Source organism: Notothenia coriiceps, unplaced genomic scaffold, assembly GCF_000735185.1.
Source record: "Notothenia coriiceps isolate Sejong01 unplaced genomic scaffold, NC01 NC01_scaffold00007584, whole genome shotgun sequence".
Lineage (NCBI taxonomy): Eukaryota > Metazoa > Chordata > Actinopteri > Perciformes > Nototheniidae > Notothenia > Notothenia coriiceps.
In genome coordinates this window covers 166,758-180,730 of record NW_011340285.1, presented here as the reverse complement: position 1 = coordinate 180,730, position 13,973 = coordinate 166,758, and the positions used below count along the sequence as shown (strand labels likewise).

At 41.8% G+C, this 13,973-nt stretch overlaps 1 protein-coding gene across 1 annotated transcript; it reads right to left on the bottom strand.

The window, feature by feature from the left end:
• Positions 1-3,179: 3,179 nt before the first annotated feature.
• Positions 3,180-8,571, bottom strand: LOC104944167 (lymphotoxin-alpha-like). Its single transcript, XM_010769668.1, has 4 exons — positions 7,100-8,571; positions 6,347-6,377; positions 6,197-6,256; positions 3,180-4,713 (listed from the first exon to the last, which is right to left on the bottom strand). The coding sequence occupies exons 1-4, from the start codon at positions 7,313-7,315 to the stop codon at positions 4,301-4,303; spliced, it is 720 nt and encodes a 239-aa protein (XP_010767970.1). The 5' UTR covers positions 7,316-8,571; the 3' UTR covers positions 3,180-4,300.
• Between the last annotated feature and the right edge of the window lie 5,402 nt (positions 8,572-13,973).

Here is a 13,973-nt window from a genome sequence, read left to right as displayed (position 1 = left end):
CCTCGTGGGAAGGGTACCGACGAAGTTTTTTCAAGGTAACAGGGGGAAAACTTTGGTGCCAAGTAGTCGAGACACGATTTCTCTTCTTCAAGGGAAGACAGACATAACGCACGCGTACCTGGCAGTGACTTCTTTACGTGGTGGAGCTGTCTTCCTATGCTCCGGAAGTGAAGTAGGTCCTACCCCCTGTTTACACGGGTTTACCGTCTACCCGGAAAGAGGAAACTACGGCTTTAACACGGTTTCGTGTACACGAGACGACAGGGTCGGTTGTACTTCCTAAGGACACCTCGCAACGAACGAAGACCAAACCCCGTTTCACGTAACGGACCTAAAGACGACGTTCGAATGTACTCATTAAGAGGCTTTTTAGGTGTTACTTAGTTCGTAAGAACCAACCAGTACGAAAAAGAATTAAGTGCCATCAGCCAACTTGACCGAAAATTACAATTTACATACGGCAAACTTTACAGAGTTAACCGGAACTTTGTAGAGGTCGTCTAGGCGGTTGGTGATACAGGAAAAAGAAGAAAGTGTCACTAAAAGTACCCCTGGGAACAGGAAAAAATGGTAGAAACAACAAAAGAAAAGAGACTACTGACAAAGTCAACTGGTGACTCACTCAAGCTGTAAACGGACTTCCAAATTGAAGACGACGATACCGTTTGAGGACAGGAACGGTCACCCCTGTGAGCAACATGTACGTCAGGAAACTTAAACCTAACGTCGAATAACTACAACAGTCCCAGAAGGTACAGTGCGAGGATTAATTGAATTCTCAAACTTCGAAAGTCGTCTTTCTCCTTCTAAGAGTACTTGGACGTCTTCTGTCCAAACAGACAGAAGTTCAACCCTAATTTGGTGGGTCCTTCCCTATCTGCGTATGCTGTTTGTTCTCATGCTCTCTAACAATTAATCTACAAGTCTCTTTAAGAGGACACCTCAAGAGTCACCATAGTAATTTTTGGAGAAGAAGAAATAGAAGGCGGACCACTAAACACGAAACGGACGATAGTTAGCCGACGAAAGGAGAGAGCAGTTCCATTCGTTACTGGAGCAGGGAGAACTTAAGCTTCGGCATCGAAGCCATCGAAAGATAACGAAGTCGTTAAGAACAAGGAGAAAGACCTCTACACATCACGACATCGCTTAAAGAAAACATTAGGTATGAAAAGATTCCTAGAAGGGTCAATCTTACACTGTACGGAGGACCACAAGAGGAACAACACCGTTTCCGGCGGACTACAACGGTACTCCCGTCTACTTGTTCGTTACTAGAGGCGTGAGCGGTCTTTGTCCTGTAACACATCGTCAGCGAACAAAATACGGCCCCTGAGACCTCTGGCGTGTCGTAGAAATCAGGAACGCATTTCTATGATCATAAAACAAGGGCTAGTGGAGGCCTCCTGAAGCGAACGGCTGACAGGCTTGTTAGCCAAGGTCATGACATCCCTTCAGCAGAACATCTCTACAGTGCTTTGGTCAACAGCGGAACAGTTAGGGTGTTCTACATCGGAGAGAATCTGGTGGATGAAGCAATTAACAAGATGCCAAGTCATCTGCCAGCAGTGTCCTCAACTATGCGTATCCACCAGGTGGTCACAGGGGCACCAGGAGAGATCTTGTATCGAGATGTAAGTTGCCCTTGCACCGCCAGACAAAGTTATGAGTGTCGCTGTGATGACACTCATACTTTTAGTTTTGAGGTTCAGCAAACAACCCCTTCGCTGCCTCAAGCACCTAAAAGCAACAGCAAAGAGAATGAAAGGCTGTGGGGTCCTGATTCAATTGGCCAGTGGTGTGCCCTTAAATATTATGGAGATATTTACCCAGGAGTCATTCAGGAGATCATGGACACACATGTGCAGGTAAAGTGCATGCACGTTGCCGGAGTCAACCGGTTCTTCTGGCCACTGAGAGAGGATGTGCTTTTGTACCCTTTTGAGGACATTTTAAGAGTGATTCCTCCTCCAAAGCCAGTGACCTCACGCCACGTGGAGATTGACAAAGACATTTGGTCTAGTTTCTAAAAGGTCCAATTGAATGTTGCAATTGAATAGTACTGTTCTGTTGAATATTAATGTTACTGTACTATTCTTTAATATTTCGTTTTTAGGTAAGGCTTCACTTGGACCCCTGTGCTGGTTTGAACCCATTACAAAACCATTACTTTAAAAACTGTTCTTTATTTGTTCCTCTACTGTGGGTTTGATCTTTGTCTGACTTACAAGTCACTTTCGATAAAACCGTCAAATTTCTCAATGTAAATGTAAACTATTTAGACTGTTCTGTAGGAATTTAATTAGAAATGAATTCTGAATGTCTGAATTAGAAGAACTTGTTCCAACCCTTCACCGGTTACTGATCAGAGGGAATGTTTAATTTGCACTGTGTGATTTTTTGTTTTGCTTGTTAGTACATTTCAAATGTAATGTATTTTGTATGAATTTGGTGTTTCATAATTGAATTAATTGAATGTTTCAATTGCATTTTGCACTTCTTCCTTGAAATAAACATAGCGCTGATGGTTAATAATGTGTCCCAAAACTGACTACTTGCTATTGCTATCCTATTGTGGCATAAACCGTTTTCTACAGGCACATTTTACCGGCATATTTTTATTATGATTCTACTTGTGATAGTCGGACACGACAACCTGTGCAGCCCATGTATTGATTCCATCCGATAGCTGCTATAATACAAAAGAAAACGTCTGCCTCTCTCCACAATGATCAATAACAGTGAACGGATGGTCAAAGTGAGGTACAAATAAACAGAATCACACGAAGCCTGGTTAGTGTTGCCTGACTTTATAAAGTGTGTTTATAAGCACTACTGCTTGTAGGCAGGCATGACGAGACTCTTCAGTCGACCCATGTTCAGGGGAGGTGGGTTTAGTTTCCTGCACGCCTCGACGTAAGCGACGCCGCCTCTTGGCTCCGAAGCTCTTGCCTCTAGACCGACAATTTTTTGGAGCTGGAAGTGAACCAGATTGCAGAGCTAAGAGGCGGCGCTGCTGCGGTGTGAACAGGAAAAACTGGTACTTTTCAGGCTCCAGCTCCAAGCCGGAGCTGAAAACGCGTTGGTGTGAAAAGGGCATGAGAGAAACATCCGGTACATCGGAATATGTCTCAAGAGTTAGGACAAACGTGACATAAAGAAAGAGCTTGGTGGATTTTTTTATTTAGGTTTTAAGTAACATTTCTTTAACAAAATGCAATACAGATACATCACAAAACAATCACAAATCATCAAAAAAGTAAGAACATTTCAATTTGCATAGCAACAATTTAGAGTGCAGTGTCGCCACAACCAATTAACTCAATAATAAATTAAAGCACAGCTTTAACCTTGTTAAACATATGTCAGCATATTGTAGCACAAAACCCGGCTTGTAGAGAAGAACAGAGAAACCCTTTCCATGTGTGATCAGCCTACACATCTGTTAGCCTTCTCAACGGATATATTACTGTTAACAACAGACAAATCTGTTCATTCTCTTTTGGAATATCCCTTTTTTTTTACATTGTAAAATGTCAGAAAATACTTGTTGACTATTTTAAAATCCTCGGCTGGTGTCATCCAACAGTCTCAATAACAAAGATATTCAATCAACATAAACAGAGAAAATCCTCACTTTCAAAATTGATGAATAAATAAAGCATGATGAACTTGGTTCTGCATAAATGATCAAAATACTTGAACTTATAGAATAAGTTATAGGATACATTTACAGTCATATTCTGTCAGAAGGCTGTGAAGTTACAAGAGTTTGGGATGTTTAAAAAAATATATACATTCTCAATAAATCACTAATCATCAGTGTGTGAGATGAATAGAGAACTTTGGTCGAGCAGATACTGGCAGCTTCTTGCATTATCATTACTATAGACTCTGAGAAGTAATAGAAGAAAAGCAGAAAACTAGCTATCTTCCCTTAAAGGGGTAGTTTGGATATTTTGACGTGAGTTGCGAGGTTCTTATAAATAGATGCAGTATATAATTTTAACTTTACCTTAGTGTATTTTATGCCTTCTGACAGCCCTTTCTGACGGGGAACTTAAGCCGCTATCTGTGCTCTCTTTTGAGACACCAGACCTCATCAAAAGTCAGGTCTCCTGCTGGCTTGATCAGTTTGTATGTCAAATAGATTCAAAACATGGCATGGGTCAAACTCTGACGATAGATAAGTATCATATTCAACCCTGCTTCTAAGCATCCAAACTGTCCCTTTACGTTTCCATGGGGTTAAAGGTGCAAACTACTTGCAGAGCAGATGTAGGTGATCCTAACGGTCAGATTACTGAGACAGAAGGTCAGCACCGAAGAACACACGGTCTTCGTTCCCAACAATAAGTTCCTGGCATGATGATGTCACTCGCAGCCTGCTGTCAGCCTCCAGGAAGAACAGGCCGGCTGTATAGAGGGATTTATTCCACCTCTTCAATTTCTTACTCACGGTGTCTACTGACATCAGGAGAGGTTGATCAAGATTGTAACTTTTCTGCAGAACAAACACTGTGCTCTTGAGTCTCGGGTTACAGTGGAAGTGACTCTTGCTCTCATAGGTGATCTGCAGGAAGACTCTGTAGAGGCCGTCTCGGGGCACGACAAGGCTTCCCCCGGAGTAGATGAAACCTCCAAGACAGAAGGCATTTCCCTTATCACTCTCCCATAGAAGATAATCCCCATCAGTCTTATTGCCTGTAGGAGCTAAGGACGAGAGCAGACAGGTACAAGTGAGGTGATGACTGTTTCTGCTGACGGGTCCTTTTCTGACATTTTTACGAAAGCTGTGAATATGCTAAAGCACAGATAGGCAACTATTTGCAATTAAAAGCCAAATGTTTTTATAACAACCAATCTCTTCAGTGTCTGTTTGTGAGGAGGAACACAGGAGGTCTGAGTCTTCGAGTCAAATCAAAACGTCATGAGGAACCAAATTATTGCTCAGGGTTCCCCTTACACATTTCTGCTTCCTGTTGTGCCATTCTACTGGCTTGGACAGAAAAAAGACAGAATTCCCTGCAGAATAGTAAATAGGGCTGCAATTATTTTTTAGTATCGATAAATATAATATGACAACACAGAAAAGCTGGTAAGGCTAAAAACTGCATTGTCTTGCATGCACGGCAGAGATTTTTAACTGTAACCCCCCTAGATTCCACCGGGTCCGTCTGCGTCGCGTCACGGCTGCGCCGCGGTTTTGGTCCGGCCTCCTCCGGCGTCATACCCTACCGGGGGCGTTTCAGAAGCATTTCAGAAGCGGAGCGTCTTGCCTGCCGGCTCGCAGTTTTTGTTGATTTGGGCATATTTCCTGGACAGGCTACTTTGTACAGACAAAGTTAATAATACTTGTAATATTCCAGTTATAAACGACATGAATCAAAGTTGTGTTGTTGTATTTTAGTGGTAAAAAAATGCATTCATCCTCAAAATTATTCTATATATATAATTTACACAGTCCCTGTAAACCGGAGGAGAACGCTGGCATTTCTCCTCCTACTTGAAAGACTAAGGAGGGATAGGGTCTGCAAATTAGTTTATTTGGGGGATGGGCCGGATGCTGTCACCGGTCCACTTCCTGCCCGCTGCCTCTGCAACGCCTCGCGTCGAAAAATAGACTTGAATCCTATTTTGAGCGGAGGCCAGCGGCGAGACGCTTCTGGGACGCTTCTGAGGCGTAACGCGGCGCGTCTGGTGGAATAGCACCCATTGACTAGAGTGGCCGCGATCTTGTCGAACGCCGCGGCGCAGCCGTAACGGCTGTAAGGCGGCCGTAACGCGACGCAGACGGACCCGGTGGAATCTAGGAGTCTACACAGTGGTCAGTGTCAACTTTAGAGTCTACACACCCCTAACCCTAACCCTACAGCTACAATTGAAAATGTAGTCGATTTTTGTCTCTATAATATGATTATAAATTAAAAACACAAGTCTATATTCCTATATATGTTCCTATGGTTTGTTTTGTTTAAGTTTTGTAACACCAAAATACTATAGACTATTAAAATCGACGCGGTATGTTGTGTTTACTGCCAAGCTGTTCTTCTTTCTTATCCTAGAGCAAGACCATCAAAGTCAAAATAAGCACCAATATTTGTATCTTTGTTGACTTCACTCTGAAACAAACATCAGTGCCTTTCTAGAAAAGTCCGTAGAACCCTAACCCTGCAGCCTAGCGCTTATTTGCTACCTGTTAGCATGGCACTTGGATGGCCAGAGTTTTTCTGTTGCTGCTGTTCGAAGCTGCCCCCTACAAGACAAATCAAAGGTTGCTCAACACATGAATGAACAACTGCTTTCACAACATAACCTTTAATCTCAGTAGGATATCAATATTTACCTGATGCTTGTATCTCAGGCTCCATCGTCTGCTGTAAGGAAACACATTACACTTTGTATAATTAACAATGAAAATGCAAGACATTAGAATAACACAGACAAAAGGAATACTACAATACTTTAAATGCAGTAGAAAGTGTTTATTATAAGCACAACTGTAATTGCAATTGCTTTTGCTATTTATACAATAAGTATATTTTAACAAATACATGTGTTAATTTAGTTATTACATTGTTAAGTGTATGCCATTGTAAAAGCAGAACAATATTTATTCAATTAGCATATTTCAATATTCCTAGAAATGAACTAACTGAGGATCTAAATGTACAAAAGTGATGATCGACAGCCTTCTGCTTGAGTGAAACTGTGTCGGAGGGTCATACACTGAATGAACAAAACATGTAAATAGTTAAATGTGCACCGTTTGAATGCACTTACCAAAGGGGCGGGTATTCGCCGGGAAACGCCGGTGAGAAGGCTGCTGTACGCAAACTAGCTTAGGGTTTATTTGGAGTTCCAGAGCACTTTGGTACAACGTTAAGACAACTCTAACTAGCTTTGAAACGTCGATCCATTTAAAATGCGTAACCGTATAACGTCCTGTTGTGTCGGGAACATTTGTGATTAGGAGCCGCGAATAAAAACTCGCGAGCAGTTGCGTCAATTTAGTTGAAACTAGCTAGTTACTTTGGATGGCACAGATTTCAAAAATAATTAACACGTTATTTAGCCACTGCTGGAGTGTAGAGGTTACCTGGCTGTCCGGTGACAAGGGGTGGCCTCGCCCTCCGAGCACCACCGTGAGAAGGAGAGCAAGAGCAGCGAGGATGAGGAGCTGCAGCCCCACGGTCACACACTGAGCCATGGACGGGGGTCGCGTCTGTCTCCGCGGGGCAGGCTGGACCAGAGAGAGCGGCTGTAACGCCCCCTCCCCTCTGCAGCAGCAGCAGCAGCAGCGCTCGGCCTCCATTTGCAGCTCAGTCTCCGGCTCCAATCCTGCATCTCTATTTATCAGCCAGCTGTCGCCCACGTTGAAAAGCTCTGCATTCGCAAGGAGTCTCGATTAAACCGAGTTTCAGTGAGTGTCACGACTCAAACATGAACTTCCTCTTCCTGCACTTTGTTTTCCGGACACTTCTCACGTTTCGACCTCAGCAGGCGACAGGGATTGTCAACAAGAACTTCCACACTCCCACCTGTTTTCATAAGTTGGCCCATAACAGGAATGTATTGAGGTTTCTACTGTCCAGTATCACATGACATGACCCTGATACACCCCCTTGCTGTACATACTGAGATTTGTGATGTTCAGTGGGGGAGGGGCCAATGAGGGTAGGGTCATTCATCTCTACCAACACCTGTTGCTCTGGTTGGCTTTCGTTAAACCCAATGTTGAGCTATTTTCACATCAAACCCATTGAAGCGTTCTGCCCCTGCCTGCAGATCTAGTCTAGAAATATGCCCAAATAGATTTAAGAAACATCAACATTTCTGTCAATGTAACTTCCAATGTAGAATAACCACAGTGACAACCGGGGCTAGTCCTCATAATAAATGAGTTTCAGCTTCTTGACACACTATCATGTTGAAAAAGGAAATGCAAGATATTTTACATGTTGCGATTATTTGATTGAATAATATAATAATATTGGAAAAGCCTTGTTTTGTAACCCTGGACTCAGGATCTTTATGACTGATGATCTAATGCATTTTCATTTCTTTATAACTATTTTTAACTTTGTAGATAAAAGATTATGACTTTATGATTCTCAAATTCACTTGAAATCTAGGCTAGTCCCCAAAACATTTTTTAAAACAAAAGAAAATTCCCTTAGCATTAGTTGTGGCCAGATAAGTCAGAGTAATTGAAAAAAAAACAATTGGCAATATTCATAAGAAAAGTGTACACGATCGTTCCTATCAGCAGTTTTGATATTTTATAATAATTTCAGAACGTTATGGACTGGGGATGGAGATCATGAGCAGAGCCATATTTGATGTTGTTGTAGAAAAGAGAACGGCAGGTAGCCTGCAGCAGCACAAATGCTGTTTTGGATTTGCATTCAATGTAAGCAGAATAATGAATATATTAATAATTGATGGAAAGTCGTTTTTATGTTTGGGAATCACTGTGCATATTTTTACACTTGAAGGCCGTTTTCACTTTCCTCTGCTGAAGTTTCTCTCATTTAATCTCATTTTAACATGTATCAGCAGGTTGTTCGCTCAAGCAGAACAATGTATGTCTTCAAATAAACGTGTTTATTAAACAAAAGGTATGCAAGAAACAAAAAGACAACAGTTAAATCCATCTTTATTTGAGCTCTGATTTGGGTTATTATTTACATAATTGTATTCTTTGTTTTGAGTTCTGGTTGGTGCATTTTAGTCCCACAGCTGCATATATGGCAAAATCCACTGAGAATAAGAAATACAAATAAAAATAGAAAAAGCTGATGGCCGACTGTAGTGCCTGCCCTGGAGGGTGAAAGGTTGGGAGCTTGTTAAGTGACAGTGTACACACAGTATTCTACCTGTACAATAATAGTGCTACTATTCACAATCATCTGTACAATAATCATATTTACAGTGATCAGATTAGGGAAAGAACCAGTACCTGAGGAGTTAGTTCCAGAATTAGCTTTTCTCATTCATAAAATGAAGTGCACCCAACCAGTGGTATCCTAACAACACAGCAAACATCGCACCCAGGATCAGGTGTAAAGCTTTGAAAGCAACTTGCAATTTTAGGTGATGCAACTTGAGTTTAGTTGATCAAAACGATCAGTGGGCTGAGGCAATGTGACCTTGTGCAGGCTGGTTTCACTCCATAGCAATAGCATCAATACTAGAGTAGAGGTCTTTTTAATGTTCAGTCACAGAACCAAACCTCTACATAAATGTGAAACAATTTTCCAATCGTTTGTTTAACTTTTGCTGAGGAAGTCAGCGGAGAGCAGACTAGATTCCAAGTAGATTATGGTGGTTTATGCGGTCCCAGTATGAGTCACTAGCTGTAGTAGTGGGAGTTTATAGACGGTAGTGGTAGTTCCTTCAAAAGAAACACTCCTCGTAGATACTTCAGGTGAGCTGGCACACTTTAACAAAAGACAGGAACCTATAAACAATAAGTGAGGTCATTCAAATTCTTGTGCCAGCACCTTTCATCTTCCCCTATGATTCTCTCCAAAAACACACAAACTATACATGAAAACACATTGGCCAATTCAAATTACCGTTCGACAGCACATAAGATAAAACACCATGAATAAACACACCATACATGTGCAGCATTTCTCCCAAGAATGAAACGTCAACCAATAAATAAGAACAGGATAAAAAATGCATTAAATAACAATCATTGTCTCAGTTGATGATCACTGTGCAAGTGGTCCAGTTAAAACATAAACAGTCAAAAGTCAATTTTAAATATCTGAAATGTTAGGCTCCTGTTAGTCCTCTGACAAATGTGGGGATCATCGTTTCAGCCAACAGCTGTCTGCTTTGAGCCTGTCGTACGTCATGCCAATTACCAAACTAATCTGCACAACAGTGCCCTCTGCAACTCAAACCAAACACTTTTCTCTTTGGACCCTTGTCATTGATCGCCCTTTCAACACAAAATTGTATCATAAAGGGAAAACTCTGCGTGTCTTTTCCATATCTTTGATCATATCTGCTTGATCTCACTGTGTAGTGAAGTGCTGCAGACCCGCAGCGAAACAACAAGCAGTCATTCATGAAGGAACTTTGGATTTGGTACTTTCCAGGAGCTTTGTGTAATCGGTATATCTAAGCAGTCCGGTGTGTGGACGGATGGGTCAAGCCTTGTAGCAGTTGCCCTGCGTGGTGAGGGCCAGCTGGCCGTTGGGCACCACCTCGTTGGCCTCGTCTTCCAGTAAGCCGGACACGTCAGCGTTGGGGATGCTGTCGTGGTAGCTGCTGAAGCTGATGTTGTCCTCTTTCAGTTCAATGGTCCAGAATGGGGCATTGAGCTTGCGGTTCTGGTACTCGCGGTAGGTGTACACGCCTCCGACGAAGCCCAGCAGCACCAGCACCACCAGAATGATGACAGCCAGGATGATGATGTTGAACTGCGTCCAGGACACGTCTGTCAGGGCGGCGGTGGTGTTGTCGGTGGGGGGACTCAGGCTGGTCAGCAGCGCCTGGGTGGAGGCGGTGCTCAGCGCCGTGCTGCTGTTGCTGCCTGACGTGGACGCTGGGACGCCTTTTGATTGGGCCGAGGTCAAAGTGATGCTGGTGGTGGTTGTGGAGGGGGAAGATGGACTGGATGTGGGGGCCTCTGTTGTGGCTTTATGTGCCGGTGTGGGGTGGAGCCGGGGGGCTGAGGAGAGAAAAGCATTGAAAACATTAGTGAACGTTTAAAGACTGGACTTCACAGCTTTGTTACATTTAAAATGTAACAAAGCAATGTCCATGTAATGAAGATCTGTTATTAATGAAGATAAATCTGAATGCTTTTCGGACTCAAGGTTGTTGATAACCTAAGTAACTAGTGACACCGTGTGGCAAAAACAAATAACTACCGCTTAGTGGAGATATTCCTGATGCCTTCTTTTATTATTTTTCCATGAAATACATTTAAACCCTGGAGGCTAACGGAAGACTTTGTGGGACTTCATCCTGACATAAACGTATTGTTAACAAAGTATACTGCTTGTTCTTTGGTGCTGAATTTCTGATTCAGTAATCTAGTCAGAATATATGGGATTAGTTTTGTGTTATAAAGATAAAGCAACACTTTCTCAGAATCAAGCAAAACTAAGAGTTTAAGAGAAAAAAAAACAAAATAAAATACATTTCAAAAATAAAACTATAAGTTGCAAACAAATCATTTGTGTAAACATGTAAACTATAAGTCTTTTTTCTTTGTTTTACATATCTTTGTGTTTGCAGTTCTTCTTTCTTCTTTCTCAATGATCAGACTTTTGCTCTCGCTGCAGCTCTTCTCGTTTGCGCTCCCTCACTTTTTGTTTTTTCGATTGTGACACAAACATCCCAGGTGGGCGGGACTTTCAGGGGTGCGTCCCCATTGGCTACTCAGTTTGAGTGACAGCCCACTACACCACAGATCATACAGTGCAACTCATGCAGCAAACTCCGGAGTCCACTCGGCCAAGTTAGTGTTGGTGTCTCCTGGTGAGTTTTCATGAACATATCGGACTTCTCTTATGGATTGCTGTGCATTATACTTGTGTTGTTTTGTTTATACTTTATTCCAACTTTAAATATGTTAATACCTGAACACACTGCTGCTGTTAAATAATTTCCCAATTTGGGATTGATAAAGTGTCTGTCTATTTATTTATCTTATAGATAAAAAAAAACACATTTATGTATTTTCAAGCTAAAGGTGATACACAAGACATGTTACATTTCAAAAGAATATATTGCTATGTTTAGGACAAACAATTAAAGACTGCTTTAATTTAACAAATTCTAGAATATAAGTGGCAGATTTGCTTTATTAAACAGAGCAGACCTAGGCTGCATACCAACACAATTAGGAACATGCTCACATCTTACTATGTTGGTCTGAAGAGCTGAAGCATTCATACAAAATGCATACAAACTGTGTTGTCTCATTCTATATAGAATTGAATATAATAATTTAATGTCATTATACATGTACAATGAGAGAAACAAATGCTTCTCCCTTTCAAAAGGTGCCATCAAAACAAAAAACATCACAACATATGACAACAAATACACGCAGCATACATACTTAGGAATAAGGAATAAAGTGCAGTAATTATTTCCAGGGGTATAAAAAATGGGCGGGCGGGGCGCGGGGGGTTTTTTTCTTTCAGGTTATTTTTTTTTTTTTGTTGCTGTTGTTTTTTTTGTTTTTCTTTTTTGTGTTTTTGTTGTTTTTTGTTTTGGTTGTTATTTTGTTGTTGAGTCTGGTGGTTTGGGTTTTTGGTGGGTTCGGTCGCGAGTGCGTGGTCTTTTCTTTTCGCGAAGGTAGCGTCTGGTTGTTTGCGGAGTCTGTAAGAAAAGGTTGCTCGGTTAGGAACGTAGAATTGGGACTTTCCACTTATTGACAACTGACATTATGATATATCTCACGATGCATGTGGATATGGGTACGTTATGCGTAGTGCTGTCGCGGCACCATATGCGACGGAGGTACATATAGGTGGACGACTTTGCCTCGCACAAGCGGGCTGGTCTCGCGTTGCCCAGCTGTGTGGCAATGGTGTGCCACAGCCGTTCGAGCTCATTTTGAGTGTGAGGCATACCTAAACTATGGCGAAAATAACTATTGCGTGTGTTAGAACTATCTTTTGGTATTGTTATAAGTGAGGCAGATCGAAGTTTGCGAATCACATTCTCAGTGTATATTGTAGAAACCGGACTACAACATGTATATATCGCGATATGATGTGTGATATGTCAATTTGGGATGACCGCTCGGTATATGCCCTATTCTGTGAAACACCCTGAAACTAGGTAAATAACCGACAAATAAGAGGAAGGGTGTAATTTATGCATAACAATTTTTTCATGTATGGACGAACAAGAAACCACGACTTAAAAGACTCAAGATATCATGACAAAGTATTACAGTCATCGTATGACGGCCTTAATAACAACTTATCTCAATAGATCATTGCTATTTCGGTTTCGTATGTGACATAGTAAAGTCTTAGTTGCCGTTTTGATCCCTAGCTACAAATTGCATCCAGTGCTCTATTTTTTTTTTGTTTTAAGTTTAATATCCAACTACCAACAAGATCAGACATAACGAACCGCACCGCTCTTATAACGAGGTGAAAGAGTCAGGGGCTCTAAGGCCGAAGGCATGAGACGTCTACTCGACAAGCGTGGAGACAGCCGGAGTCGCCGTAGTAAAGAGACGAAACAAAAGTGTCTGGCGAGTCTTCGAAAACTTACCACCATGAAAAAGTCAGCAGAGATGGACGAGATAGTGAAGCAGCACAAAGTCCACGAAAAGAAAAGACAGGCCCGGTGACGAGTTAGTAGGAGGTATCATTCTGGGGGGCCTCCAGCTTCATTTAGAATTTACAAAGGTAAAATACGAAACATTCAAACAAGCATTGCATTCTTGACAATTTATTATAAAATGTTGTCGTTCAGTAGTCGTTTAAGACTACCGAGCTCATCACAAAAACGCCTGGAGAACTAATGTCTAAACGTTTTGAGCAACGAACCGATATTGCATCGTGTTAAAATAATACAGTTGGAACCTTTCACAGATCTATAGCAGACACGGGATTACGGTTTTCCTTGACGTGTGACTATAGTACAAACGGCAAACTACAGATACAGAACCTGGCCACGCATTTTCCTCCAAAGCGGGCAATGGAAGAGGCACGAAGAACAAGGTCATAATGGCAACCCGACGCGTTTGACGCCGCAAACGAAAAGTCGGGGTTGCCATATGACAAAAAGAGCTGCGTCTCCCTATGACTGAACAACACTTATCATTGAAGGTTAAGATGGGTACCAATACGAGTCATATAGTGGCGATTTGGTGGCTAACGAACTAAACTGACCAGGCAAAAGATTAATAAGTAGATAGTAATACAGCCCTAATAATAATAGCCTGGTTTATGTAGGTATGGATGATAATATAATGAATG